Genomic DNA, 27744 nt, shown 5'->3' on the forward strand with positions numbered 1-27744 from the left:
AGTGCCCGAGGGACAAGGGGCGTGAGATCAAACCCTGTTGGCTACGTTTTGCAACGTTTTACCCTTTTCTTGTGTGCTTAGAACCTTATAAAAGTGCAAAGGCTTTTTTTCTGAGGCGGATGGGCATGTTCTTTTTTACTGAGACAGGCCAAGTGCTTTTTCTGGCGACAGCAGTCGACGTCGAGGGAGCCTGGACGAGCAGCCAGCTTCCTTTACTTGCAAACTGCAACTTTAATGTACCTGTTGTACATGCAGGCGCACGCACAGAGAGAGAGAGAGAGAGAGAGAGAGAGAGAGAGAGAGAGAGAGAGAGAGAGAGCTGTGTGTGTGCTTTTATGTCTTTCTTCGCAAGAGTGGGACATTGGGAGAGACCGGCTGAATCTTGAACGAGCATGGCCTGTACGAGCTCTCTTACTTTTTTGCTGGATTTTTCTATGGATGGCATAGATAAGCCATCCCAACAGTCCTGTTACCTTTTTGCTTACAAGGTACATGGCTATGGTGCCTCTACAATATCATGCAGGTTGTTTTCACCTATATTAACGAAGGAAGGAGAATCTGAAGCTCAACTTGCATGGTTTACCTTGGTATCCAGTCTCCCACATCCTTTTCAATATTCTGACTAGCAATGATCATGTTATGGATGTCCCTGAGTGCAAAAATTTGGCTACTTCTCGTCGGTGCCCTATGTTGCGGCATCATCACAGCATGTACATCAGGTCACTTGTCTCATTTACTTTAAGACTGGTTTCGACAATACATGCTCTTCAATCGTCTCTTTGAAGTTTGGCACTTGAGGATGCTAGCGACTGACTCATGTGCATATGAAGCCCTTCGTTTCTGCAATCAGCCCCTTTGCCCTGCCTCTGCAGTCTTTCTAATTGAACAGATTCATTCAAATATCGCTCCTGCAAAATTTGGCGCATTAACATGGGTCTTGCTTCTATCCGAGTAGTTGTTCTCGGCTCCATTTCCTTCTTGGTGTTTTGGGTTCTTGCAGTTTTTCCGGCATTCACACTTCTCCCCATTGGGAGGACTGCAGGTGCCCTTGCTGGGGCTGTTCTTACAGTTGTGTTTAAAGTGGAGACCCCTACACAAGCTTATAGGGCCATTGACCTCGCCATATTGGGCCTCCTCTTTGGCACCATGATGGTGAGTGTATATTTAGAGAAAGCAGACATGTTCAGGTATTTGGCTTATGCTTTATCATGGAGAAGTCAAGGTGGAAAGGACCTTCTGTGTAGAGTATGCATACTTAGCGCCATCTCAAGTGCCCTTTTCACAAACGATACATGCTGTTTAGTGTTGACAGACTTCATCCTGAAGCTTTGCAGGCAGAAAAACTTACCCCCGAAGCCTTTTCTGCTCGCATTGGCAACCAGTGCAAATATAGGTTCTGTTGCAACCCCCATTGGAAACCCGCAAAACCTTGTTATTGCAGTGCAAAGTGGTATCCCTTTTGGGAGGTTTTTTCAGGGCTTGCTTGCCCCTATGTTGTTGGGGGTGTTTATGAACACTATTTTGCTACTTTTGACGTATTGGAAGCATCTGTCATCGAAGGAGGATGTGACACAGCTTGACATGAATAGCAGCTTTGTGAAGGAGCAGCGGACGGCAACACCATGGACACCCTTTCATTCTGGGGGACTGTTTGTCCAACAAGATATTTTTGATGGGGAAGCTCTCAAAAGTCAGCTCAGAAGCCTTGGCTATGCATCTGTGGAAGAGACACAAATTGCTTCAAGAGAAGACGTGGCATCAGTAAGCCATGTTGTGGAGGCAAATGCTTTGGCTTTCCATAAAGTTATGAATTCAGATACACCACAAGCTCCACTCTTACCAACATTTGACTTCAGGCTGTTAAATAAAGAGCCCTCTCAATCAAGTCTACATGCAAGCTCGGGGCCAAAATGGCAGAGGAGACTTTGGAAGTTCTGTGTATACTTTGTCGCTGCTTTAATGCTTGCAGCACTCTTATATGGGTTGGATATGTCATGGACAGCACTAACAGCTGCAGTTGCCCTGATGGCACTCGACTTTAATGATGCAGGACCGCTTCTTGAGAAGGTATACTGCTAACTTTCCACTCATTATACGCTGCATCAGCATAAATAATGTGAACCCATTACCCTATTTAATTCTCACGTGCATCTTTTTTCATGAACTCCATGAAGTATTACTAGTGCTTAATGTGAAGCAAGAAGAGCTGCAGCGTGTGATATCAAATCAAATGTTTAGTTTCAGACTTGTCACCTTTGTTCAGCTTCAGTCACTTGCAAAGAGATTTTTTTAGGTAGGTCATGGCACTATTGAACTCTTTTCAGCCATGTCTGAAAGGCGTTGCTCAAGTCAGAGGGGAACTTGCGAGCCTTGCATGCAGATACTCATAGGCAAGCCCTCTTGTATAGTACAACCAGGTCAACGTAATCTGTAGACTGAGGATGGCTCTGATACAAGGTACTAGCTCTCTAGGAGTAAATAGCGCGAGACTCAGCCAAATCCCTTCAAGAAGTCTTAAGGCCAAAGAAATTATCATTGCCAAAGAAGATTAATAACAACCTGATTGAAAGAGTATGATCCCACGAAAAGCGTTGGATCGGGGAAAAAGAAAGCGACAAAAATGGACCCTTTAGGGTGGTACCCTAGAGAAGATACCATAACCCTACTAACCCTTACAGACAAGAATTTGACCTCTAACCTCTTGATAATTACAAAATTTTGCGTCCATCGTTGGTTTTTCTCAGAAATTCTTGCTTTCTTTGGTGGCCTCTTCACACTTATCCTCGTCTTTGATGATATGTAGTATGTATGCCTTATGTGACAATTTGATGTTGGTTGATGCCTCCTGCTCCAGCAGCTGTGCCCTATGGCATATATTATCTCCCTTATTATTTCTTTCTTTGGAGATATTTTTTCAAAGAATTTGTGGTGCTAATCTTTCAAGGGATGCTGGAGTCTCCCTTATGTGGCCAGGGCGCTTATTGCCTCTTGAAGAGAGTTTTTTAAACCTGTCTGGGCAGTTTGTATTATCAGTTTTACACCCTATGCTGGCCATTGTTTAGTTGTTGTTTAGATTCGGCCCAATGTGTGTGTGTCGGTGTGCGCATGTGTGCTTTATGCTCGATTGTCAAGCATTGGATTTATGGCCTCTTTAGCATGCGAATGATCTAGGCTTCACTTTTCAGCATAATACTCGATCTATATACCGGGCTCGACTAGACCGCTGGTATCTTTTCAATATGCAGCAGTATGATGACTTTGTATGTGACATGAGGATTGATTATATGCTTTGTCTTTCAGATTATGCTCCTGTGTGCTTGAAGTTACATTTTGCCTCTGTTGCTGCCAATGGCTTCCTACCCAAGAAGCGACTTTTGCATGTGAACAATACTTATCTTAAGCATGATCAATTTTGCACTATGATTGAGGATGTCATTCCTCCTTTCTCATCTCGGATGCTCCTTGATATGGACACAGCTTGGTTTCGATTTGTTATGTGGGTTCAATGTGTCGTCTAGGATTATGGCAAGTCTTACTTGTCGGAAATGAGAGGGAAAGTTATGCAGGCAAAGGATACCTGTCATAGATGAGGCTCAGTTGGTTGAGTTGTTATCTGCTCGCACCTTGTTACGACATACGATGAGAGGAAATTGGCTAAATGGCAGACTTGAGCTTGTCAACAAGATTTTATAGACGAAGGTTGCGCTCTTCAGCAATTCTTTGAGCATTTGCATCATTCTAGGCAATCTCAAGCTATCAAGAGAATCAAGCTTCCATTGGGAGAGCGGACCTCCTCCTTATCGGAGCTGGCTCAGGTTCTGCAGTCTCATTATGGCAAGATCTTTGAGGCCCCTTTACCTCCTACATAGGAAGCTTGCCAAGCGCGTCGCTTGTTCCTTTCGCATGTTACTCCCATCCCTTTCGATTCAGTAGGCTCAAGACTTGGAGGTTGCTTTTATTGAGTTGGAATTGTATGCCAGCCTACTTGATTTGGTCCGTTGGAAAGCGCCTGGTTGGGATGGTCTTATTGCGGAATTTTTCTTGTCTTTCTGGAATGACTTGAAGTTGCCACTGTTGATAATGATGAATACTGCTTGGGAGCAGTAGCAATTGCCTTCCTCCTGGAAAGGAGGCCTCCTCAGGTTGGTACCTAAGCAAGCACTATGTGAAGAATTCTCTCATTGGCGACCAATTTCGCTCATGCCTGTGGTATATAAATTGATGGCTAAAATGATTGTTAATTGTCTCAAGGGCTTTCTGCATGAAGGCCTGCATCAATCTCAATATGGCTTCATTCTGTGCCTTCAAATTACTGACAATCTGGCCAATATCATCATAGGCATGAAATATGTGAAATATACTCAACAGGATGTATTGGCCATGCACGTTGACATTGAAAAGGCTTTTGATACTGTTCTTTGGAAATACATTGCAGATGTTATGAAGCAATTGGGCTTTGGGCCCAAGCTTTCTTGCGTGGTCTTTTCCTGTATGCACATAGTTTTTCTGCGGGCTTGTTGGATGGTTTTCTCACAGACCCTTGGTCTCTGGGACAATCAATGAGACAAGGTTGTCTTCTCAGTGCTTTGCTCTATGCAATCGCTCACCCCCTGCTTGTGTATCTGGATTTCTTGACTTCTTCTGGTCGATTGCATGGTCTCGCACTACAAGCGTTTTGTTGGTCAGACCTATGCGGATGACTCTTTGTTCATGCCTTGCAATCGCTTTGACGATGTAGAACTGATTATGCATACTCTTCACTTGTTTGGACTGGTGGCGGGCCTCAAAGTCAATTTCCACAAATCCAAGTTGCTGCCTTTGAATGAGTATGAGCAGTATAAGCGATTATGGCCGGGGGAGATTGATCATTGTTCCTCCTCATGTCATAGTTCGCCATCTTGGTTATCCGTTGGCCTAAAATGTATCGGCTGCGCATAAATTGGATTGGGTACTTCAACGTCTGCATTTGAGGCTGCATTATTGGAATTGTCCACTTGGCCACTACACGTACGTCTCAGAATTGTCCAATGCATCCTCACGGCTTACGTGTAGTTTTTCTTACCCTTGTTACCTTGGTCTCGGTTGCGCTTGCAGTCCCTTATGTCTACTTTTTTGGAGCACTTTTGGCGTACTTCATTTCATAAAAAAGGTCTCTGAATTTTGTCTCTGGACAAGTTGTGTTCTCCCAAGCGCCTTGGCGGGTTGAATATTTTGGATTTGCGCACTCATGTTTTGGCTTGGAAAGCTATGTTGTTACCAATCTTGGTGCAACAATAGCAGCCTTGGACACTTATGGTGTCATATATGTGTGAGCATATTGTTACGCCATCATTTGGTCATTGGCAGCCGACATATTGGGAGGTTATTTTTTGGTAGCTTCAAGGACACATTCCAGGATGCCCCTTCTTCCCTCATTGTGGACTGGAAGGTTGTCACCTCGCATATGCAATGGCATGGTCACCAACACCTTCTTGGCAATTCCCTTTGGTTGGAGATTTTGCATTGGAGCAAGGCTTTCTCCTTGACGTTGATTCAACGGTCTCCTCTCCAGGCTTAGTTTTTTTCGCAAAAAGGAATTTGCCAGTGCAGCAGGTGGTGGATGATACTGGACATGTTCTTTCATTTCATGATGCGGCATCTCGCTTCGCTTGGGGCATTCAGAGGATGCTTGCTGACTTTCCCCCTATTCCTCCTTTGAACGTGGACTCACGTTTTTCTGATTGGAAGCTAGACTGCATTTCTGTTGCCAATGTTTACTCTTTATTACAGTCTGGCGTATGAATTGTGCAGCATGGTAATCAGCTGTGGTCTCTCTCCAAATCAGCCTGGTGGTGGAAGCGAACCTTGGCTGGTATCTAGAAAAATCATCTACCTTTGAAGGAACGTATTTTCTTGTGGCGCTGCTTGGTGGGAGTTTTACCTGTTGGCAACTTGTTGCATGCTCGGCATATTGCACCTTCTCATTGTCTTAGATGTCATGATGCTGAGGAGACTGTGCCGCCCTTATTGTGGGCCTGTTGCTGCTCCCGGTCCTTCATTTGACAGGTGTTTGCTGCTCTTCGGTTGGTTTTTCCTTCCGCCACTTTCCACAAGACAGTTTTGGCTTTTTGGGGAACTTCAGTCTCTACAGTCTGAGTTCATAGTTTTTTTTGGCTTGGTCTGTAAGGTGCAGCGGAATGAATGTTGTTCTTTCTCAAGATGAGTGTTTTGTAATGTGCTCAAGGTTCCTTTTGTTCTTATGGAAGGGAAAGCCTTCCGTTCTTAATGAGAGAGTGCAATGATCACAACAAAGTGAATGGACACTGTGCGTGCAAGTGTATGAGACTGAGAGATAGAGAGAGAAGAGAATACGACACCAGAGACGTAAAACCTTCTTCCGAAGGCCCCACTCTCGTTGGCGAGAGCGGTCTACTATTGATTGCACAAACCGGTACAAAGTGGATGCATGTGACGGATGCAAGTCTAGGCTATGTTGATGTCGACGACGGGGATGACGAGACCGATCTAAAGGCTGAAAATGAGTGCTCTTGTCCTGCTGTCCAAAAACGCCAGAGGCTGAAATCTGTGGCTGCTGAAAAACGCTGTTTTGTTGCCCATAAAACGCTGATTTACAGCCGGGAAAAGACTCCAAAAAAACGCTGGTTTGGCTGATCTGGTATGGCTGAATTCTTGATGATTAGGTCACTGATTTGCTGCTACCGTATACTGCTGAAATCGCTAGGAAAGAGCAGTAGCTTCCTGCTGAAAACGCTAGGTCCTGTAGTCTTTTGGCGATGGAATCGTGCTGATGGAAACACTAGCAAAGGGTGCTGATGGCGATGACACCTTGTTGAAAAACGGTAGGGCTGGGAACTTGGCGATGAGGACTTTGTTGATGAAAACGCTAGAGGGCGCTTCCTTGGAGGAAATAGCCAAGGGCTGGTCTTGCTGAGAGAGAGGGGGAACCTGCTGCCGGAGGCCTGTGTTCTCCTTCTCTTCTACCAAATAGTGCTAGCCTTGGTTTGCTTATATATTATTCTTACCCAATTTTCCCTACTCAGTTCCCAACAAAAGTCACTTAAAATAATAAGTGAAAATTGTCAAAAATAGAGAAAATAGGTAAAATATAATGGAAAATTTCCCTGAAGGATTCTGATGGATTCTGATGGGAATGCTTATGATCATGCTGTGTGCAACGAGAGGATATGCATCTATACTAAGTGCCTGGGAATGCACGGTCTACGAACAGACTCACAAAAGTGCCAGAACACTTCTCATCTAGACTGACTGGACTGACGGAACCCTTGTTATGAAGTAGCTTGTCCACGGACACATAGGGTTGGATGTGTCACGTGACATCCCCTCCTTTTTAAAGTGAGGTACTGGTACCGAGCTGCATGGCTTCCTTGTAGTCTGCCAACAACTCTGGATAGTCTTTGGAAAACTCTTCGTCGACCCACACCGCTTCGTGGGTCCCTCGATCCTTGAACTTCAAAAAGTATTGTCTCACTTGCTTCTTCGAACCATGTCGAAACCGATGCAACAATACTTGCTCCGGCTCCATGACTTCAGCTTCATCGATGATCTCCGGTTCTTCTTCTTCCGAAATGTCCTTTGGAGGTGTTCCCTGAAACACTTTCAACCAAGAAACATGGAAAAGGTTGTGCATTGACCATGAGTTAGGCAACTGCAATTTCATTGAAACCTCATTTATTTTTTTTAAATGACTGGAGATGGACCATACATACGAAAAGACAACTTGGGACACTTCTTTCCAACTTGCTTAAGACGTTGCTTCATGATTCTTAAATACAGCCAATCTCCCTCCTTGATCGAAACGTCCTGACGATGGTTGTTAACTTGCCGTGAATAAGATTCCTGAGCCTTGCTTAGCCGAAGCTTCACACTCTCAGAAATCTCATCCAATGACTGAATTTCAGCATTGGGACTGATCGAGCGAGTCAAAAGTGACTGGAACGGATTGCCAAAAGTTGCCTCATACGGAGTTCGACCGATGGCAGAAGAAAAAGAGTCATTCAAAATAGCCTGTACCAATGGGAGATAGAGCTCCCACCGAGACTGCTGATCATGCACATATGACTTTAAAACATCAAAAGCCAATTGATTGTAAATCTCTGTTTGACCATCTGACTGTGGATGAAAAGCCGATGAAAAATTCAACTTAGTGCCAAAATTTTCAAAGAGAGCGTTCCAAAAATTGGACGTGAACTTAACATCCTTATCTGAAACAATTGATTTTGGCAAACCACAGAGGGGATACCAATGCTTAATGAACAACCGTGCTACATCTTGTGCCGTGACTGTGGCTTTACAAGGAATCAACATGCAAAACTTGCTGAAACGATCGACAATTGTCAAACATTGAGTGCTGCTTGAATGCAAACTTGGTGGAAGGTTAGTCACAAAATCTATGGAAATATCTTGAAAAGGTCCATCGGGAATAGGCAGCGGAAGCAAGAGGCCTTGCTGCTTATCCCGAGGAGCTTTTACTTTTTGACATATAGTGCATTGTGTGACATAACGAAACACATCCTTTCGCATTTTAGGCCAATAGAAGAATCTTTCAAATTTTTTCCAAAGTGGTGTTCATTCCCTTGTGCCCACTTGTGAGAGAATCATGTGCATCATGCAATATGGTTGGCCTGAGAGAGGGCAACACACATAAACGTTGACGAAAATACAACAAACCATCACGAATGAGATAGTTGCTTGGCCCTTGGGAAGCAAGAGCCTACAACCAATGCTTACCAAACTCGGAATCCGCATACTGATTCTTCATGCTGTCGAAAGACTTATCCTGACTCAAGAGCCAAAATCTGTCCTTTGCGACTCAATGCATCAGCAACAGGGTTAGCTTTTCCATGCACATACTCAATCAAACCTCCAAATTGCTAAAAAAATTGTGACCACCGTGCTTGGCGATCACTCCAATGTGCATTAGGCATAGACTGGAGCCACTTGAGGGCTTGATGATCTGTGCGAACTGTAAACTCTCTACCATAAAGAAAATGCTTCCAATGCTTAAGAGAGTGAATGACAGACAAAAGTTCTTCATCATAAACCGAATAATTCTTTTCCGCACTATTGAGCTTCCGGCTAAGGAAAGCTACTAGACGACCATGCTACTGAAGCACAGCGCCAATGGCGACATTGCTCGTTTCCGTCCATACCTCAAAGGGATCATCCCAAGAGGCAAGGATAAGACACGGTGCATCTGTCACCGCAACCTTGAGAGCTGCAAAAGCCTCAATGGTTGCTTCGGGCAAGTCTACGCGCTGATGGCGAGTCTTTACCCTTTCAAAACATCAGTCATAGGTGCAACAATGTGTGCAAAATTCTCTATGTGCAACTATATGCTTGACATAAACCAAGAAAAGAACGCACATCATATGTAGTTTTGGGCAAATCCCATTACGAACCTGTTCCACCTTCGTGGGATATAGCTTGACGCCTTCTGCAGAAATGATATAACCCAAATAAGTGACTTCAGTAAGAAAAGATCCAGACTTCTTAGTTGCAATGTACAACTGACACTCATCCAAACGGGTTAGTACCCTTTCGACATCCCTTTCATGTTGTTCCCACGATGCAACAAAAAAGAGAATATCATTCAAAAAGATGAACACACATACACCGACCATATCGCCGAAACGACCTACCATGAGACGATTAAATGTACCCACAACACCTGTCAATCCAAAAGGCATAACAATATACTCCCATTGCTCTCGCTCAGTGCGAAAAGTGGTCTTGAAGATGTTGCATTTGAATATTCGTAGCTGATGATATCCACTCTTGAGATCGACCTTGCTGAAAACCTTTGCCCCATTGAGCCTATCTAGGATATACTCAATGCGAGGCATCGGAAACTTGTTCTTGACGGTCATCTTGTTTAATGCCCTGTAATCAACACACAAACGAAATGAACCATTCTTCTTGCGAACAAACAAAATAGGACGTATGAATCCTCTAGCCACCAACTCCATGAGTTGTCGCTCTAACTCTTCCTCTTGTGTCTTGCTCAAACGATAGGGAGCCTTATGGACCGGTTGTGCCTCCTCCATAAGGTCGATGGTCCTTCGGCCGCTCGGGTGGGAGACGAGGTGGAAGATCATCCTGCAAAAAGAGATGTTTAAACTTGGTAAACAAATCTGATTACTTAGCTGGAGCCTGAATGCTCTGGGAAACTGGAGCAGCATAGATGAATGGGGCTTGTGCTCCTGGTCGTAATTCACGCTTTACCTGCACATGAGAGATGAGAGGCAAAGAATGCAAGCCCTCCTCAGCACGAATGATGAGGGGGAGTCAGTTTTGGCATTTAATGTGAGAGTGTTAGCCTCCCAATCAATGAGAGGGTTATGCTCACGAAACCATCGTATGTCCAAAAGCATATCACATCTTGAGAGAGGAGACACAATAAATTTTGGACGGAAAGCAGCTTGTTGAACGGTAAACATCACATCAAGGCACTCTTTCGTGATTAGAGAGTCCATACAAGGAGCGAAGCCAGAAACCTCGAGAGGAGATTTCTGACTAACCTCTAGGCGGGCTCTCTCAACAAGAGAGGCACTAATCACATCATGCATACTGCCTGGATCAAACAATATGATAATACGCTGACCCTTTACATGACCATAACACTTCATGAGAGACTCATCAATGTGTGTGTCAGAGACATGAGAAGATTTAGCTTGGTTCATTAAAGTGCTTGTGGTTGCTGTGGGTGCCTTTGGTTCTTTAGGTGGGGCTGTCTTAGGACAAGCCTTTTTAATGTGATCCTTGACGTGACATTGATAACATCTACCTTCCTTAGCATAAATTACTTGTTCTTCAGCCGTGATGTATCCTCCTATAATTCCTTGTGCAGCTTTTTCATCTGGGGTTAGCTTAGGTTTTGTAGGTGCTTTAGCTTTACCCTTAGATTCATTGTTAGAGTTCTTTTCCGAGGAATTAGAGGAAGAAGGGCTAGAAGAGTTACCATTCTTACCATTCTTACCATACGTACCATTCTGCGTGATCTGAGAATTCTGAGATGTTCCTTGAGAAGTCTTGTTCTCCTTAGGCTTTCCCTTGTTGTGCTTCATCTCTTGGGAGAGAGCAATCGTTACCGCCTTGTTGAGATCCGCAGGGTCAAAGACTTCTACATCAAACTTGATGTATTCGTCGAACCCAAACAGGAAAGCCTCTTTGCACTCATCATCCGATTTGCGTAATTGAGTGCCGAGCTGCAAAACACAGTTAGAAAAAGACATGACTGGCATACCATGTTGCTTGAGATTGCGCCAATCTTCTTTCAATCGTGCTAGGTACTGAGGAGGCATAAACCGCGCCTTGAGCTTATCTTGGAAATCAACCCAACTAAAGGAAAGGGGTGTGAATTCGTCGGCTTCCTCTAGGTGCGCGGCTAATTGTGCCTCTTGCTATGAGTGGTACCAATTGATGGCATCACCGGCAAGGTACATGGCTGCCATCAACACTGTGCTATTTCCTGTCTTCTTAGTTGTCGCAAAATAAGCATTAAATTGATGCAACCAAGAATGAATAACCGTAGCATCCATCTTACCATCATACTTACTAAAAGTCAACTTCTCTGTGACTGGGTTGTTGGAGTCTGAATCGTGGCTTCCGCCACTTGAGGAACTACCAACATCTTTGGCTGGCTCGGACTTCGAAGCGAGAACATGTCGTACCAACTCTTGCGTGCGTTGTTCACTCTGAACCGCACGTTCGGCCTGTCGTTCTTCGGCCGCCACGCGCGTTGGATCTCGCTCACGCAAAGGTGTCTTGTCGGAGTTGGCGTTCACGCTCCAAGGCTTCCTGTCGTTCTGCTTTTCTTTCTAGTTGTGCCATCGCAACGTGAGTCGTTTCTTGTTGTTGTGCCATCATCTCCATCATCGACTTGACCATCGCCTCAATAGGATTTGGTACAACTCGTGGCGTAGATGGGGAAGGGGAAGGGTCGGGAAAACCTCTTGGTGGGGAAAACTCTTCTTCGCCACTCCCATGCTCACCACCAGTATGCGAAGTATCCATTCCGCTTCGGGTGATGACCATGCGCTATGATCTTTGGTTCTTAAGTTCACGAGGAACTTGGGTTCTTGCGGGTCTTGGGTTCTTGGGTTCTTGAGGGTCTTCTTTTGCTTGCAATCTGTGTTAGAGAAGGATCTTCTCTTCACCCGATATCTGCTCTTTTCCGCGGGCGCACCCCTTGGCGGCCTTGCGCTCACACCAAGGTTGCTGTTTCCCACCTCACATCGATTGGCCGGCCGCTAAGTGCACGGTCCGCTCTCCAGGAGTGAAAAGAGGCACAAGGGGAGGTTGGACAAGTTCTTTTTTCCTAGGATTCCTGTCACTCTTCAAAAACACGATTAGGAATCGACACGCCCAAGCGAACTTGGGTTCGTGCGACCGCAACAAGCAAAAAAAATTCTTGTGATTCTTGTGGTTCTTTCCTTGAGTGATACAGAACACTGCCAAAGCTCTGATACCAATGTAAGGTGCAGCGGAATGAATGTTGTTCTTTCTCAAGATGAGTGCTCCGTAATGTGCTCAAGGTTCCTTTTGTTCTTATGGAAGGGAGAGCCTTCCCTTCTTAATGAGAGAGTGCTATGATCACAACAAAGTGAATGGACACTGTGCGTGCAAGTGTATGAGACTGAGAGATAGAGAGAGAAGAGAATACGACACCAGAGACGTTGTAAAACCCTCCTCCGAAGGCCCCACTCTCGTTGGCGAGAGTGGTCTACTATTGATTGCAGAAACCGGTACAAAGTGGATGCATGTGACTGATGAAAGTCTAGGCTAGGTCGATGTTGACGACGGGGATGACGAGACCGATCTAAAGGCTGAAAATGAGTGCTCTTGTCCTGCCGTCCAAAAACGCCAGAGGCTGAAATCTGTGGCTGCTGAAAAACGCTGTTTTGTTGCCCATAAAATGCTGATTTACAGCCGGGAAAAGACTCCAAAAAAACGCTGGTTTGGCTGATCTGGTATGGCTGAATTCTTGATGATTAGGTCGCTGATTTGCTGCTACTGTATACTGCTGAAATCGCTAGGAAAGAGCAGTAGCTGCCTGCTGAAAACGCTAGGTCCTGTAGTCTTTTGGCGATGGACTCCTACTGATGGAAACACTAGCAAAGGGTGCTGATGGCGATGACACCTTGTTGAAAAACGGTAGGGCTGGGAACTTGGCGATGAGGACTTTGTTGATGAAAACGCTAGAGGGTGCTTGCTTGGAGGAAATAGCCAAGGGCTGGTCTTGCTGAGAGAGAGGGGGAACCTGCTGCCGGAGGCCTGTGTTCTCCTTCTCTTCTACCAAATAGTGCTAGCCTTGGTTTGCTTATATATTATCTTACCCAATTTTCCCTACTCAGTTCCCAACAAAAGTCACTTAAAATAATAAGTGAAAATTGTCAAAAATAGGGAAAATAGGTAAAATACACTGGAAAATTTCCCTGAAGGATTCTGATGGGAATGCTTATGATCATGCTGTGTGCAACCAGAGGATATGCATCTATACTAAGTGCCTGGGTATGCATGGTCTGTGAACAGACTCACAAAAGTGCCAGAACACTTCTAATCTAGACTGACTGGATTGACGGAACCCTTGTTATGAAGTAGCTTGTCCACGGACACATAGGGTTGGATGTGTCACGTGACAGGGTCAGATTTTGAGTTTCCCTACTTCAAATTTTCGCTGGGTCAGGCGTTGCTTTTTGCTTATGGTGCTGGGTTCATTACTCACGATGCCTTCAGGATTTATTTTGACTGTTTCTAGCCCTTGGAGCCTTATGTTGCTCCACTTTTTGTAACTTTTCTGCTTGGTGGGTTCTCTTTGCTTTGAGGTTTCCCACTTGTAATTTGAAGCAACAAGACTTACAAAAAAAAGAAAGTGTGTGTGTGTGTGTGTGAGAGAGAGAGAGAGAGAGAGAGAGAGAGAGAGAGAGAGAGAGAGAGAGAGAGAGAGAGAGAGAGAGAGAGAGAGAGAGAGAGAGAGAGATAGAAACGAAACGAAATGATATATTAACGTCTTCAAAAGGCCAAAGTGACCTATTAGACCGAAAAGTCACAAGTGGTGAATCTGATACAATTTCTGAGTACAAAAAAGAGTACAAAAGGACTAACGGGGGGGGGGGGGGGGGGAGAGGCATTGCTTGCGAAGGTCGTAGTACACGGATTGTTTCAAGGGATAGAGCCTTGGAAACAGTTTTTGCTCCATGCTTTGTCACATACCTCTCCTCGTTTTGGATCTCTAGATGCTGCTGGTGTTTGGCGCCAAACCATCAAATTCATCTTCACAGATGCACCATTGGATATGTCCCATTTTTCACCATTTATGAACTATTGGCTGCGGATCTGGAAGGGACTACGTTGACACCGGCGTTCTTGTGTCGAGGAGGTAGTGAGACAATCACTTGTATGGAATGCATATGTGATAGATGCAGAAGGCCGTCAACTAGGCAAGAGGACTTACATTGATTGGGCTAGATGGGATGATGGGCTAGCAAGCTCTTTATAGATGCTTCCTTGGTTGGGGCACAAGTTATTGGAGCAACTTACGGGATCCGCAGAGGGGTTGTTCCCGGTATGAGAGAGATTGATGAGGCCATTCCACCCGATTGGCATGCCTTCATCGAGGGACAGAGACCTTTACCTTCTCATCAAGGATGGGGGGTGTAATTTGATCCCCTCCTAGGAGCCCCGATTGTTGCTCAACAAGGGACTCTAGTCTATAGCATCACTGAGACGGCCATCATGGATGCCACATCCGATTGGATTTTCAGGGTGAGGTTTTACTAGATTAGCAATTGACGGTCCATTGGCAGCATGTAGAGTGGTAGGCTTTTTCCAAAGGAGATCATGTGTCAAACTTGTTTTCACTATTGAGGAGGCTCCACTTGGAGACTATGGATTTGACTGGGCAAGCCCCTTGTTCAATTGGACTGGGACCCTAGAGAGTGGCACTGGCCTTCGTTGAGCGATGATGGAACTCCTCTATCCTTTTGTGAGTACACAGTCACCCTTGGGAGGAGGCTTCTTCTACGACCCCGACATCCACCTCATCGTCCAAGATAGTCAGAGGTTTGGCAGGATGAGCACATCCTCCTAGCTTTCTAGTGACAGTTTTGATCATGCATATGGACCCTCCGGATCAGTGGCAGGATATGTTTTTTCATGTGGATGATAGCCCATGTTGGTTTGCTTGTAGGCACTTCGTCGGCAGTCACTGATCCAACTTGTCAGAGATGTACTTTGGAGCTTGAGTCTTTGAGGCACTGCTTTTGGGTTTGTCCATATGCGCGACCAGTGTGGATTGTGCTTTTTGTTGATTAGAGTGGGCATCCATATTTGTGATGTGGGGGGCAATTGCATGACTTTTGCAATTTCCGGGGGCGCACACCTTTTTGAGGGCTTGCCGACCGATCCTGTCTTCCTGCTTACTCCCTTGGGATGTAGACCAGGCACTCTACAGATGATCCCAGATGCAGCTCACGATGTGAGACATAGTTTTCACCACAATATGTAGCATCACGCTTTGGACCATGTGGAAGGCTCGATGCGCCTACATTCTGGGCTCTCAATCCTCCCCTACGTCCACCATTTTGATAGCCATTTGGATAGAGATGCTGCATACTTTTCGTAGACAGTGGGATTCTTCTGGCTCCTCCAGTGCAATGGAGCAGCCTCGATGCGTATTTCTTCACATATGGGGGAGATCGTCAGTTCCTTTTCGTCATGATCATGCCCACATCACGTGGCATTATGCACCCCTACAGTGGTTCCTTTACATTCATCATACATGCCACCTTGATGTTTACATAGCCTACACATTGTTAGTCCACTTTTGTACTTCCTTTGGGTGATCGACCACTGAGCATCTCGAGAGGTCTCTTATGTTTACAGAATACAAACCCTTTTCTCGCCATAGAGAGAGAGAGAGAGAGAGAGAGAGAGAGAGAGAGAGAGAGAGAGAGAGAGAGAGAGAGAGAGAGAGAGAGAGAGAGAGAGAGAGAGAGAGAGAGAGAGATGATGAAATGAAATGATATATTAACGTCTACAAAAGGCCAAAATGACCTATGAGACCAACAAGTTACAAACTGGTGAATCTAATACAAAGTCTGTGTGCTGAAGAGAGACTAACATCCTAAACAAAATGTTGTAGTGAAAGTGAAAGTGGGGGAAAGACTAGAGAATCTCTAGTCAATACAAAGGTACAAAATAATGAGGGATGCAAGAAACTTAAGCTATTAAGAAGGGGATAATCTTCCAGCTCATAGTAAATCAAGCATTGGTTGGTTTCGGATCTCCTCGATGCCCTCCATGGTGAAAAACCTAACTGGGTATCGTGTGTGGCGTGCCAAATTAATCCGAATCCTCCTATGTAATCTTCGTCTATGCTGGGATGCCCTCCTTTGTAATCGTGCACGCCTGGATCTCGCCAGGTCCATCGCACGGTCGATCAGTGTGCCTCTAGTGGAGGTGAGATTCGAACTCTGCCGCGGAACTTGTCTGTCTAGCTGCCTAGGGGTAATGACCGGCCTGAAATAGTCCGTAACCTACCGCTAAGTCTGTCTCTTTGGTCCCCTCAACAAGCAATCTCTATGTCTCCTTAACTCAAGCAAGAACAAACCCAAGCATCTCTGATCCTGGTATCCCATAAGTCTGGAAAGTGGTCCAAAACCCTCCCTGAATAAGTAGCATCACATGGTGGTACAATTACGATTTGGCGTGGCACAGTGCTCTCTGATCATGCCGCAGTCTCTTTGCACTTGAGTTTTGCTCTATGCCTAGATGTGGATCGCGCATACTTGACTTGGTGTTAGAGGATGCTTCATTGTCTTAGCTGATTCAGGATGTTTGGACACACACTGCCTCTTCAGACCCAGCATCCCATTTGCTTACATGCATCACTGCGTCCTTTGAGGCTAGCAGGCAGACCACTACATAGCGGCGAAGACACCTCTTTCGCAGGGAGCGTGGCCTATAGGACCGCTTGAGCTACATTCACCGATAGCTTGAAGTGAATGGCCACATTGGCCATGTTCACATTACATCCATAGGAATATTAGACACCTATCCCGACGGTGTCATAGACTAGGTGTAACAAACTGCTGACGTGTCAAAGCCTAAAAAGTGGAGCCAACTTGCAGATGTCGGCCATGGGGCCTAAATCCTAAGAAGAACAAGTAGGAGAAGAAGAAGAAGTCCTACCAACTTATGGGGACCCCGTTCGGTGGGGGCCCAGTGACAAAGGGATTAAAATAAAGCAGGACCCACACACACACACTGAAGAAATTGCATAGCTTGTGGGGGAGCAGGAGAGAGAGCCCACTTGCTATCCTATGCAATGAGAGTGAAGGAGAAGAGGAGAGTGGCGCAGAAGAAGCTCACGCAGAGAAGAACGTGAGAGAGAGAGAGAGCTCGTTGAGAGATTTGGGAAAAGTCACGCTATTTTCTTTTGGGCTTCACATTTGAGTATATGAGTAAGTGACTAGTAGGGGGCCATTCACACTTGGGCCCCCTCACTTATAAGTCTTTTTAACTTATAAGTTATAAGTACAAGGCACTTAGGCCTTTATTCCCTAACAACCTCCCACCTAAAGGCAATGTACCTTGGGAGATCAAAGAATCAACTAACTATGATACATCAGCTGATCATGCACTTACTCATTCAACACCCATCATCTGTCGGCAATATGCAAACCGCTCTGCTGGAAGACTCTTGGTCAAAAGATCTGCAGGATTGTCATCTGTGTGCACCTTGACAAGTGTAATGCTCTTGTCATCAAGCACACTCCTGATAAAATGATACTTCACCTCTATGTGCTTTGTCTTGGCATGAAAAACAGGATTCCTTGCAAGCATAATAGCACTCTGACTATCACAGTGTAGCACAGGAACCAGTGACTTAATGCCAAGCTCTTCTACCAAACGCATGAGCCACAAAGCTTCTTTGCATGCCTCAGTGGCAGCCACATACTCAGCCTCAGTGGTAGACAAAGCAACACATTTTTGCAGTCTAGAAATCCAAGAAACTGCACCTCCTGTGAATGTAAACACATATCCAGAAGTAGACTTCCTGCAATCTGGATGTCCAGCAAAATCTGCATCTGTAAAGCCATGCACAGATGTCTCACTCTTCCCAAAACAAATGCACAAGTCTTTAGTGCCTTTCAAGTATCTCAAGATACACTTCACTGCTTTCCAATGCTTTTTGCCAGGATTGCTCATGTACCTGCTTACCACTCCCACCGCAAATGCAATGTCCGGACGTGTAGCAACCATAGCATACATCAAACTGCCAACGGCTGATGCATAAGGAATCTTGGCCATTTCAGCCCGCATATCATCTGTGTTTGGGCAGTCATGTGCAGTCAGTTTTACATATGGAGGCAGCGGAGTACCAAGTGCCTTTCCCCCATCCATATGAAAACGATGTAGCACCTTATTAACATAATCTCGTTGAGATAGATACAGATGCCTGTTAGGTCTATCTCGAGAGATACGCATGCCCAAAATATGATTAGCATCACCAAGATCCTTCATGTCAAAGCGATTCTTTAAGCTTTGCTGTAATGCATCTAACTCCGTGACATTTTTACCCGCAATAAGCATGTCATCAACATACAAAATCAGCAATAGAAGAGATCCATCACTTGCCGTTTTGATATACAAACAGTGATCAGAATTACTTCTTTTGTATCCTTGAGACCTCATGAATGTATCAAACTTGTGATACCATGCACGGGGAGACTGTTTCAAAACCATACAAGCTCTTCAAAAGTCTACATACTTTCTTCTCTTGCCCCTTTGACACAAAACCTTCTGGCTGCATCATATAGATTATCTCAAGCAAATCGCCATGCAAAGACGCTGTTTTGACATCCATTTGCTTTAACTCCATATCTTCAGAAGCAACCAGGCCTAAAACAAGACGTAATGTGGCAAGCTTTACAACAGGAGAAAAAATCTCATCAAAATCAACACCATGCTTTTGCTTGTACCCTTTAGCAACCAAACGTGCTTTGTACTTAGAAGAAGCATCAGATGTGACCTTGGTCTTGTAAACCCATTTACATGGCAGAGCCTTATGCCCTTTAGGCAAATCAACCAAGTCCCATGTATGGTTTTTCTCCAAAGACTGCATTTCCGAAACCATTGCTTTGAACCATTTCTTACTGTCTTCACGTTGCATAGCCTCTTTATAGCAAGACGGCTCACCACAATCAGTAAGCATGACATAGTCCAAAGACGGTTCATATCTATCGGGGGGCCTTGTCACCCGAGTAGACCTACGCACCCAATGATCCATAACAGGTGGATTTTCAGCCTGTAAACCATCAAAAACAGCAGGCTGTTCAGCCGGTTGCATCGCAACAACGGGCGGTCTAGGAGCATCAACCTGTTCCCCTACCTGTGGTGCATCAATGGCAACTTGTTGGGGCTGATTTTCAGCAGCTAATGGCTGATTTTCAGCACCATTTTCAGCATGTAAAGGCTGCTGAACATTGGGCCTTCTTGGCTGTTCATATGTAACATCTTCACGAAAGACAACCCGGCGCACTTCCTCGACCTTTGTGGGCTGTTTGTGCATGCAATTCTCATTGAAGATGACATCATTGCTGCGTATGATTTTCCGTAATGCGGGATCCCATAATCTATACCCCATTTCACCATCCTCACCATATCCTAGGAAAATGCATTTATGAGACTTTGGTTCTAGTTTGGTGCGAAGTTCACTCCGGATGTGAACATAGGCCTCACAACCAAACACTCTTAAATGTGCATATGAGGGTGGCTTGCCAGACCACACCTCCTCAGGCACCTTTCCACCCAAAGCCTTGCTAGGTAAGCGATTAATCAAGTGAATAGCTGTTTGCACAGCTTCTGCCCAAAAACCATGAGGTAATGTAGCATGTGACAGCATACTCCGAACTTTCTCTTGGATAGTCCGGTTCAACCTCTCTGCAACTCCATTCTGAGAGGGATTAAAAGGAGCCGTGAGCTCTCTTTTAATACCTTTAGTAGCACAAAAGTCAATAAATGCTTTTGATACATACTCCCCCCCATTGCCTGAGCGCAAAGACCTAAGCTTCTTGTCAGTTTGATTCTCAACAAACGCAAGAAACTTCTTGAAAGTATCCAAAACATCGCTTTTAGCACGTATTGGATACACCCACACCTTACGTGTAGCATCATCGATAAATGAGACAAAATATTTCTTTCCCCCTAAGGACAAATGTGGCATTTCACATACATCGGAATGCACTAAGTCTAACCTGTCAGACTTCAAAGAAAAAGACCTTTTGTGCGGTGTTTGATTGTGCTTACCATAAATACAGTGCTCACAATGAGAAAAATCAGCATACCTCAAACACGGCAAATAACCACAACGAGACAGAGTTTCCATTCCTCTTTTACTCATGTGTCCCAACCGGCCATGCCACAAAGAAACACTTGGCTGCTCGGTTACGGCGACAACATGGTCACGCACACTAGATACATGCAAAGGATACAAAGTGTCCGATTTACAACCCTTGGCTACAATCTGGGCCCCTTTACAAATTTTCCACTTGCTACCACCAAAAGTGGTGTGATAGCCTGCATCATCTAGCTGGCCTGTACTAATCAAACTCTTCTTGAGTTGTGGCACATGGCGCACTTTGTGCAAAACAAAAGTCATACCATCAGCAAAGGAAAACTGGACACTGCCAATACTTGCAATGTCACATGCATAGTTATCTCCCAAATAAACAGTGCCCTGCACCTCACCTAAGTACTGTGTAAACCAATCCCTATGAGGTGTTACATGAAAGGAGGCACCTGAATCAAGAATCCAAGTATGCATGTCCACATCAGAACCCATAGCAAGGGTATGTGCATCCACAGAAGAGGCATTGAGTACATCAGTGCTGCTGTCACTGTCACAACTACTAGCAACATTGATTTCCTCAATCAACACAGTGCTCTTCTTGGCATTTCCCTTGTCCTTTGCATCAGTTTCAGCACCCTTGTTCTTCTCTTTCTTCCACTCATAGCATTCCCGTTTATAATGCCCTTTCTTTCCACAATGATGACACACAACATCTTTCCTACGAGATTTGCTGCGTGCCCTGTCCTTACTGTCAGATTTCTCCCTCTGTTGAGACCTGCCTCTCAAGTGCAATGCATTAGAAGACCCACCTGTGGTGTTCTTCCTGTTCATCTCTTCCATCAAGAGAGAACTCTCTACATCTGCATACTTAAGTGACGCACTTGAGTTACTAAGAGCTGTCCGGAATACATCCCAACTCTCGGGCAATGTGCATAGCAGAAAAGTAGCTTTGAACTCCTCATCAATCGTGAATTTCAGCTCTATCAGTTGGCTGAAAATAGAATTGAATTCATTGAGGTGCACTGACATGTGCGTGCCCTCCTTCATGCGGAGATCCATAAGCTTCTTAAGCCAATACACTTTACTGGCAGCACTCTGCTGTGCATACAACTCGTCTAAACGCTTCCACATGCCCCATGCTGTCTGCTCATTCTCTACATTGAAGAGTAAATTGTCAGACACCGAAAGCATGATCGTGGAGCGAGCCAACTCGTCCACTTCTTCCCATTCTTCAATCTCCATATCAACCAGTTTCACACCCTGTAACTTAATAGGTTTCGCCTGTTTCTTCTGCAACATCACATTATAACATTGCTTCTTCCATATAGCAAAGTTATGGGCACTTTCAAGCTTGCGAATGTGCAACAAATTGCCACTTTCACTGCTAGAAGCCATTCTGAGTGATTGCAAACACTGAAACCCTGTTTTGCCGACCTAAACACGCCCAAATGTGCGCAATCGGGCAAAAAACAGCTTGCTGTTACAGAAAAACAGCGAGCAAATTTCACGCGAAATCACCCCAAAACAGTGTACATTCACTGCCAAACCCTTACCAAAGGTTTCCACAAGGTGTATACATCATTTGCTTGCTGAAATTCCCTGTTTTAGGGCAAAAATCAGACCTGTAAACACCTGTTTTGCTGAATTTTCAGAACCTCGTTGGTGGAAACACCTGTAAGATTGACCTGTGAGACTTGCCCTAATGAAATTGCATCAAATTGACCCCGAAATTGGTCAATTTCAGCAATTTCAGCAGAAATAGGCTGCTGTTCGCCAGTTTTTGAAACCCTAATTTTGGGGAAACTGTCACCGGAGGTCGATTCTACACGGTGAGAGGATCCCTTTGCAACAGAGTTGATCGAAAACGGTTGAATATCCTTCCCGCAGCGAGCAAAAACAGAATTCTGATCTGTGTTGCGAAGATGGCTCTCTTGGAAACCCTAGAGCTCTGATACCATGTGTGGGGGAGCAGGAGAGAGAGTCCACTTGCTATCCTATGGAATGAGAGTGAAGGAGAAGAGGAGAGTGGCGCAGAAGAAGCTCACGCAGAGAAGAACGTGAGAGAGAGAGAGAGAGCTCGTTGAGAGATTTGGGAAAAGTCACGCTATTTTCTTTTGGGCTTCACATTTGAGTATATGAGTAAGTGACTAGGGGGCCATTCACACTTGGGCCCCCTCACTTATAAGTCTTTTTAACTTATAAGTTATAAGTACAAGGCACTTAGGCCTTTATTCCCTAACATAGCTGCTGATGACGTGGCAGATTTCCGAAAATTGCGCTGGCTGATGACGTGGCAGGATGTACGGATTTCCGTAAATTACGTTGGCAGCTTTTTGGCATTGCATTTGGACCAAATGCTTTTGAGTTTGAAGGCTTTTCACTGTAAACTGCTTTTGGGGCCTAGGGCCTTCAAATATGAGGTTAGGGCTCATTCTCTGGCATGCTTCTTAAAGAAGGTGCAGAGTCTGGAGTACCGGCTTGTACTGTGTTGATGCATTATAAAGAAATACCGAAAGGGGCACCAAGGTTTGGGGCTAATACTCTCTGGGGTGGAATTCCGCCACTCCGTGTCACGTGTCGTCTCTTTCTCTTAGTTCAGTTGTTGTTAAAGTGCTAAAAGTCTGTTCAATCTGTTCTTTTCTATTGGGACGTGGTGCCCGTCTTGTGACAATGGTATCAGAGCACCAAGCGTGTGCTTTTCTGAAAGCATACCGGTCCTACCAAGGAGCAGACAGAGCAAGATCGCACTCCCAAAGCTGACTGGAAATTTTAGCTTCGTGCTCCGACCCCAGACTTAATATCGCACTCCCAAAGCTGATTGGAAATTTTAGCTTCATACTCCGATCCCGAACTTGTTAGCCACTCCCACTCTTACTTCATCGCGCATCGGGCGCGCTCCTGTCTTCACCGCTCATGTCTTACAGGACATAAGCCATTAAGATCACTTGCAAAAGAAGGATCCAAGATTTGTTTTAAGTCACTGTTTTTCTCAAAGGCAGTGCCATGCAGATGTTGATGTCTATAGCTACCAAGCAGCACACTCCAAGGACTTGGCAAGCTTTCAAGAAAATTTTACCCGAAGTTATATATGGTTTTTGACATCTTCCTTCGGAGTGCAACTTCTGGCAGAGTGGGGTATCTTGAAATGCTTGCCACAGAAACCCTAGCAGATTATAACTTGAGATTTCTCGACATCTCCCAGTAGATGTCTCTTCACGATCGCACTGGACCTTGGAGGTCCAGTGCGATTGTATCTTGGAACTACCATCGCCGCCAAAGAAACACTGTTTGTCCAAGAGTTGATGGACCATGCTGTGCTCGGCCACGACCCTATGGTATGAACCTAACCCTATTTTTTGGTGCGAGTTTAAGGATGGAAAGTCAGTCGACTTTTTGAGCTCGGCTGATGTCGAGATTGCTCTTTAAGTTTAAATTTTGTTTGAGTTCTGTTTGGTGATCCTGTTTGAAATTTGTTTGAAATGGACGGTATCTGTTTTGAACCTGTCTTGATGCCGATTTGAATTGTTTGACTCTGGTTTTAATATTGGTTTCAATGGTTGGTGATTTTACTCCCGGGTGGAGTAGTGAGAAATGATGTTTGAGAATGCTTGTTCATACTCATGGCCCGGACCCTTGTGGTTATTTGCGGGGGGAGTATTGAATGATTGAAAAGTGTTGTTTTTACTCATGGCCCGGACCCTTGTGGTTATTTACGGGGGGAGTATTGTTGTTTTTGACTCCCGGCCCGGACCTAGATGGTTATGCGGGAGGAGTATTAAGAAGTTTGAGCAGTGGTTACTCTCAGCACCTCCAAACGACGCAGGCTACGGTCCGGGGGGTGTTTGGTTGTAAAAGGCCTCTATATCTCCCGGCTCGGACATTTTTAGGTTATGCGGGAGGAGTGATGAGGGAGTCGCTGAATATCTCCTTGCCCGGACCTTGTTAGGTTATACGGGAGGAGTGTTCATCGGCAACTTTATGTTTCTATGTCTTGTAACATGCATATGTGAGCATTTGTGTTGCATTGTGATGTGCCAACCACTGAATATTCCTAATTGGATGAGATTGCATGGGTATGTAATTTTAGTGCATCAAGACACCCCTGGAAGATCCGTACGGTTTGGGTGTGATGGCTAATTTTACTACGCCGGAATATCAAGAGTTCCGATATGGACGAAAGGAGAAGCTAACTCCTTATCAAAAGAGTTGAAAGGAGAAGCTAACTCCTTCATCAAAAGAGCCGAAAGGAGAAGCTAACTCCTTATCAAAAAGAGCAAACTGATCGGAAATTTTTGAGCCAACTTGAGTTGTTTTGCAGATATGCTGTAATCGTGGACGATTACTCTCTTTCAAGAAGGGGAGATGTAACAGACTGTTGACGTGTCAAAGCCTAAAAAGTGGAGCCAACTTGCAGATGTCGGCCATGAGGCCTAAACCCTAAGAAGAACAAGTAGCAGAAGAAGAAGAAGTCCTACCAATTTATGGGGACCCCGTCCGATGGGGGCCCAATGACAAAGGGATTAAAATAAAGCAGGACCCACATACACACACACTGAAGAAATTGCGTAACTGTTGATGACGTGGCAGATTTTCGAAAATTGCGCTGGTTGATGACGTGGCAGGCTGTATGGATTTCCGTAAATTACGTTGGCAGCTTTTTGGCATTGCTTTTGGACCAGATGCTTTTGAGTTTGAAGGATTTTCACTGTAAAGTGCTTTTGGGGCCTAGGGCTTTTAAATATGAGGTTAGGGCTCATTCTCTGGCATGCTTGTTGGAGAAGGTGCAGAGTCTGGAGTACCGGCTTGTACTGTGTTGATGCAATATAAAGAAATACCGAAAGGGGCGCCAAGGTTTGGGGCCAATACTCTTTGGGGTGGAATTCCGCCACTCCGTGTCGCGTGTCGTCTCTCTCTCTCTCTCTCAGTTCAGTTGTTATTAAAGCGCTAAAAGTCTGTTCGGTCTGTTCTTTTCTATTGGCAGGTGGTGTCCGTCTTGTGACACTAGGTCTCCTCTCCTTGAATAAAATTACATGGTTTTGCCATCACTTGTGCATCCAGAATATCATGATGGATGGCCTGAAACTTATCACATCTGCATTATCTTTATTTATGTGCATGAGCAACTTACCATGTGCTTTTCCAAGTCCTTGGCTTGGACTCAACTATCCATGAGTTTGAGCACTAAGTTGCCTTGACAGTAGTGGATTTATTTTGGGCATTTAGAGGAACTCGTGTCTACACGAAGTCATAGGCATATGCACATCATCTTCATGGCCACCATGAGCGAGTATGTTTTCTTGTCTATGTGCCTTTCAAACAATATTTAGCTGTAAATATTATCATTTCATTCCTTTGTGGCCATTTAAAGTATTGACAAAGATTGTCAAGTTGTTGAGGTCGACGTTTTGCTTCTTGTCATACTCGCTAGGTTTTTCTTGGGCTGAATTGGTTTGTTTTAACAGTCATTCGTCTTTTGTCTTCCAAGTGGACATGGTGTACGATTTGACTATCAAAGCCAACATTTAATAATACATGTGGAATTCCGCTAAGAAATGAGATTTCTCAGATTGTGTACAATTATAGGCCCAAATATATGATTGTTTATTTTCTGAAGTTTATCAGAAACTGGTAATGTGGCTACTTTTTTTTGAAGCTTGCAAGAATGTACGATAAGTTTCAAAAGCACCATGCAGCTGTAGTTTGTTCTTATTCTATGAGTGGATCAGTTTTTTGTTTTATATTGATTAGCAATGCTGCAGGTTTCATACCCGTTGCTAGTATTCTTTGGAGGCATGTTTATATCTGTGGACGGCTTCAATAAAACAGGCATTCCAACCACATTTTGGGATGCTGTGGAGCCATATGCACGGACAACAAATACTATTGGAGCTTTAGTTCTCACTCTTGTTGTCATCATTTTGTCAAATGTCGCCTCAAACGTACCCACTGGTAAGCCAGGAGCAACTTAAAGTTTTCTGAGCCTCCTGTTTGCCTTGTTTTCTGTATAGCTGGGAATCTCAAGAAATGTTAGTTGATGGTCAGTTTTTTTGTCCATCTTAAGTCCTTAGTTTTGAAGTAATACAAGCCTAAAACTGTTTTTTTTATAGCTTTGTAGTACTCGTTTTTTTTTCTCTTTTTTTTTTTGGGGGGGGGGGGGGTGGAGGCACCTCAAAAATTAAAGTGTACAACGTGCCTTCAAAAGGAGGGGTATTTTATTCCATAAAATTTATTTTATTTTTAGTTATTTCACTTATGTAAGGGGTTATTTAATTGAAAATTAGAAAAAACCCATAAGTTTAATAGAAAAAAGGGGTCATTTTATTGCCTCACAATATGTAAGTAGAGGGGTTTTTTTAATACCATTTGAACAGATGCGATATATATGGTTTCTTATAAGTGCACCCCCGAGTAATGGTCAATACCACTTGTCCCGTGACAAAAACCACTTGGAATGTTAAAGCTGGAAAAGGAGAGCAAAAATAGCATGTAGTAATGGTCAAAACCATTTGTCCTGTAATAAAAAACACTTGGAATGTCAAAGCTGGAAATTGAAAAGAAAAATAGCATGTAGTAATGGTCAAAACCACTTGTCCTGTGACAAAACCACTTGGAATTATAAAGCTGGAAAATGAGAGATGGCAGTTCTTATCGTAATCCAGTTTCTTCAGATTCTTGGCTTATTGTAACGCATGCAAGTCTGATTATGAAGTGTTGTTTTGGATTTCTTGTATAGTGTTATTGCTGGGTTCACGAGTAGCAGAGTCGGCGGTACGCAATGGAGATCTGGAGTCAAAGGCATGGCTGATGTTGGCATGGGCAAGTACAGTTGGTGGAAATTTAACATTAGTAGGATCAGCAGCAAACCTTATTGTGAGTGAGCAAGCTGCTAAGGCTAAATTACTGGGCTTTGATCTCACGTTCTTCTCGCATCTTGCTTTTGGTTTTCCATCAACTTTGATCATAGCAGCAGCTGGGCTTTTTCTTATTCGAGGGTAACTTCCATTCTTTGTGAATGAAATTGAATGATCAATTTCATGTTAGTCATTATTCTTTATAAATATGGGAGCAGAGGAATCATTCTTTGTCGATGTAAAGGTCGTATTTTCATGTATATCATGATAAATGTGCACCATACAATAAAGACAATGCTCACAAATTGATATATGCCCATTGCAGGCGTTGTAATGCAATGGCCAATTTTTACATTAATATATCTCTAAAAATTCTTTGTCACAACAGTAGTAGCCGAATATTCACATAACCCCTAGTTATATGTTCTCTTTTTCATAATTAAACACATTGTGACGTATGTTGAACCTCGAAATGTAAAAAGCATGGTTTTATAACATGGTGTGTTTGCAAAAAACCAG

General features: G+C 44.3%; 1 protein-coding gene across 1 annotated transcript; it reads left to right on the top strand.

The window, feature by feature from the left end:
* The first annotated feature begins 167 nt into the window (after positions 1-167).
* LOC147436579 (silicon efflux transporter LSI2-like) lies at positions 168-27610 on the top strand. The gene is made up of 3 exons (XM_086489450.1): positions 168-2067; positions 26134-26323; positions 27108-27610. Exons 1-3 carry the CDS (start codon positions 931-933, stop codon positions 27368-27370), a joined length of 1590 nt encoding a protein of 529 aa, XP_086345576.1. The 5' UTR covers positions 168-930; the 3' UTR covers positions 27371-27610.
* The last annotated feature ends 134 nt before the right edge of the window (positions 27611-27744 follow it).

Source organism: Adiantum capillus-veneris, chromosome 18 (assembly GCF_014529385.1).
Source record: "Adiantum capillus-veneris isolate H3 chromosome 18, ASM1452938v2, whole genome shotgun sequence".
NCBI classification, from domain to species: domain Eukaryota; kingdom Viridiplantae; phylum Streptophyta; class Polypodiopsida; order Polypodiales; family Pteridaceae; genus Adiantum; species Adiantum capillus-veneris.

Bases quoted from the DNA above. Each gene is read 5' to 3' on its own strand.
- LOC147436579 (XM_086489450.1), top strand. From the start codon at position 931: ATGGGTCTTGCTTCTATCCGAGTAGTTGTTCTCGGCTCCATTTCCTTC. The intron at 2,068-26,133 runs GTATACTGCTAA...GCAATGCTGCAG, and splicing joins CAGGACCGCTTCTTGAGAAG to GTTTCATACCCGTTGCTAGT. The intron at 26,324-27,107 runs GTAAGCCAGGAG...TTTCTTGTATAG, and splicing joins CGCCTCAAACGTACCCACTG to TGTTATTGCTGGGTTCACGA.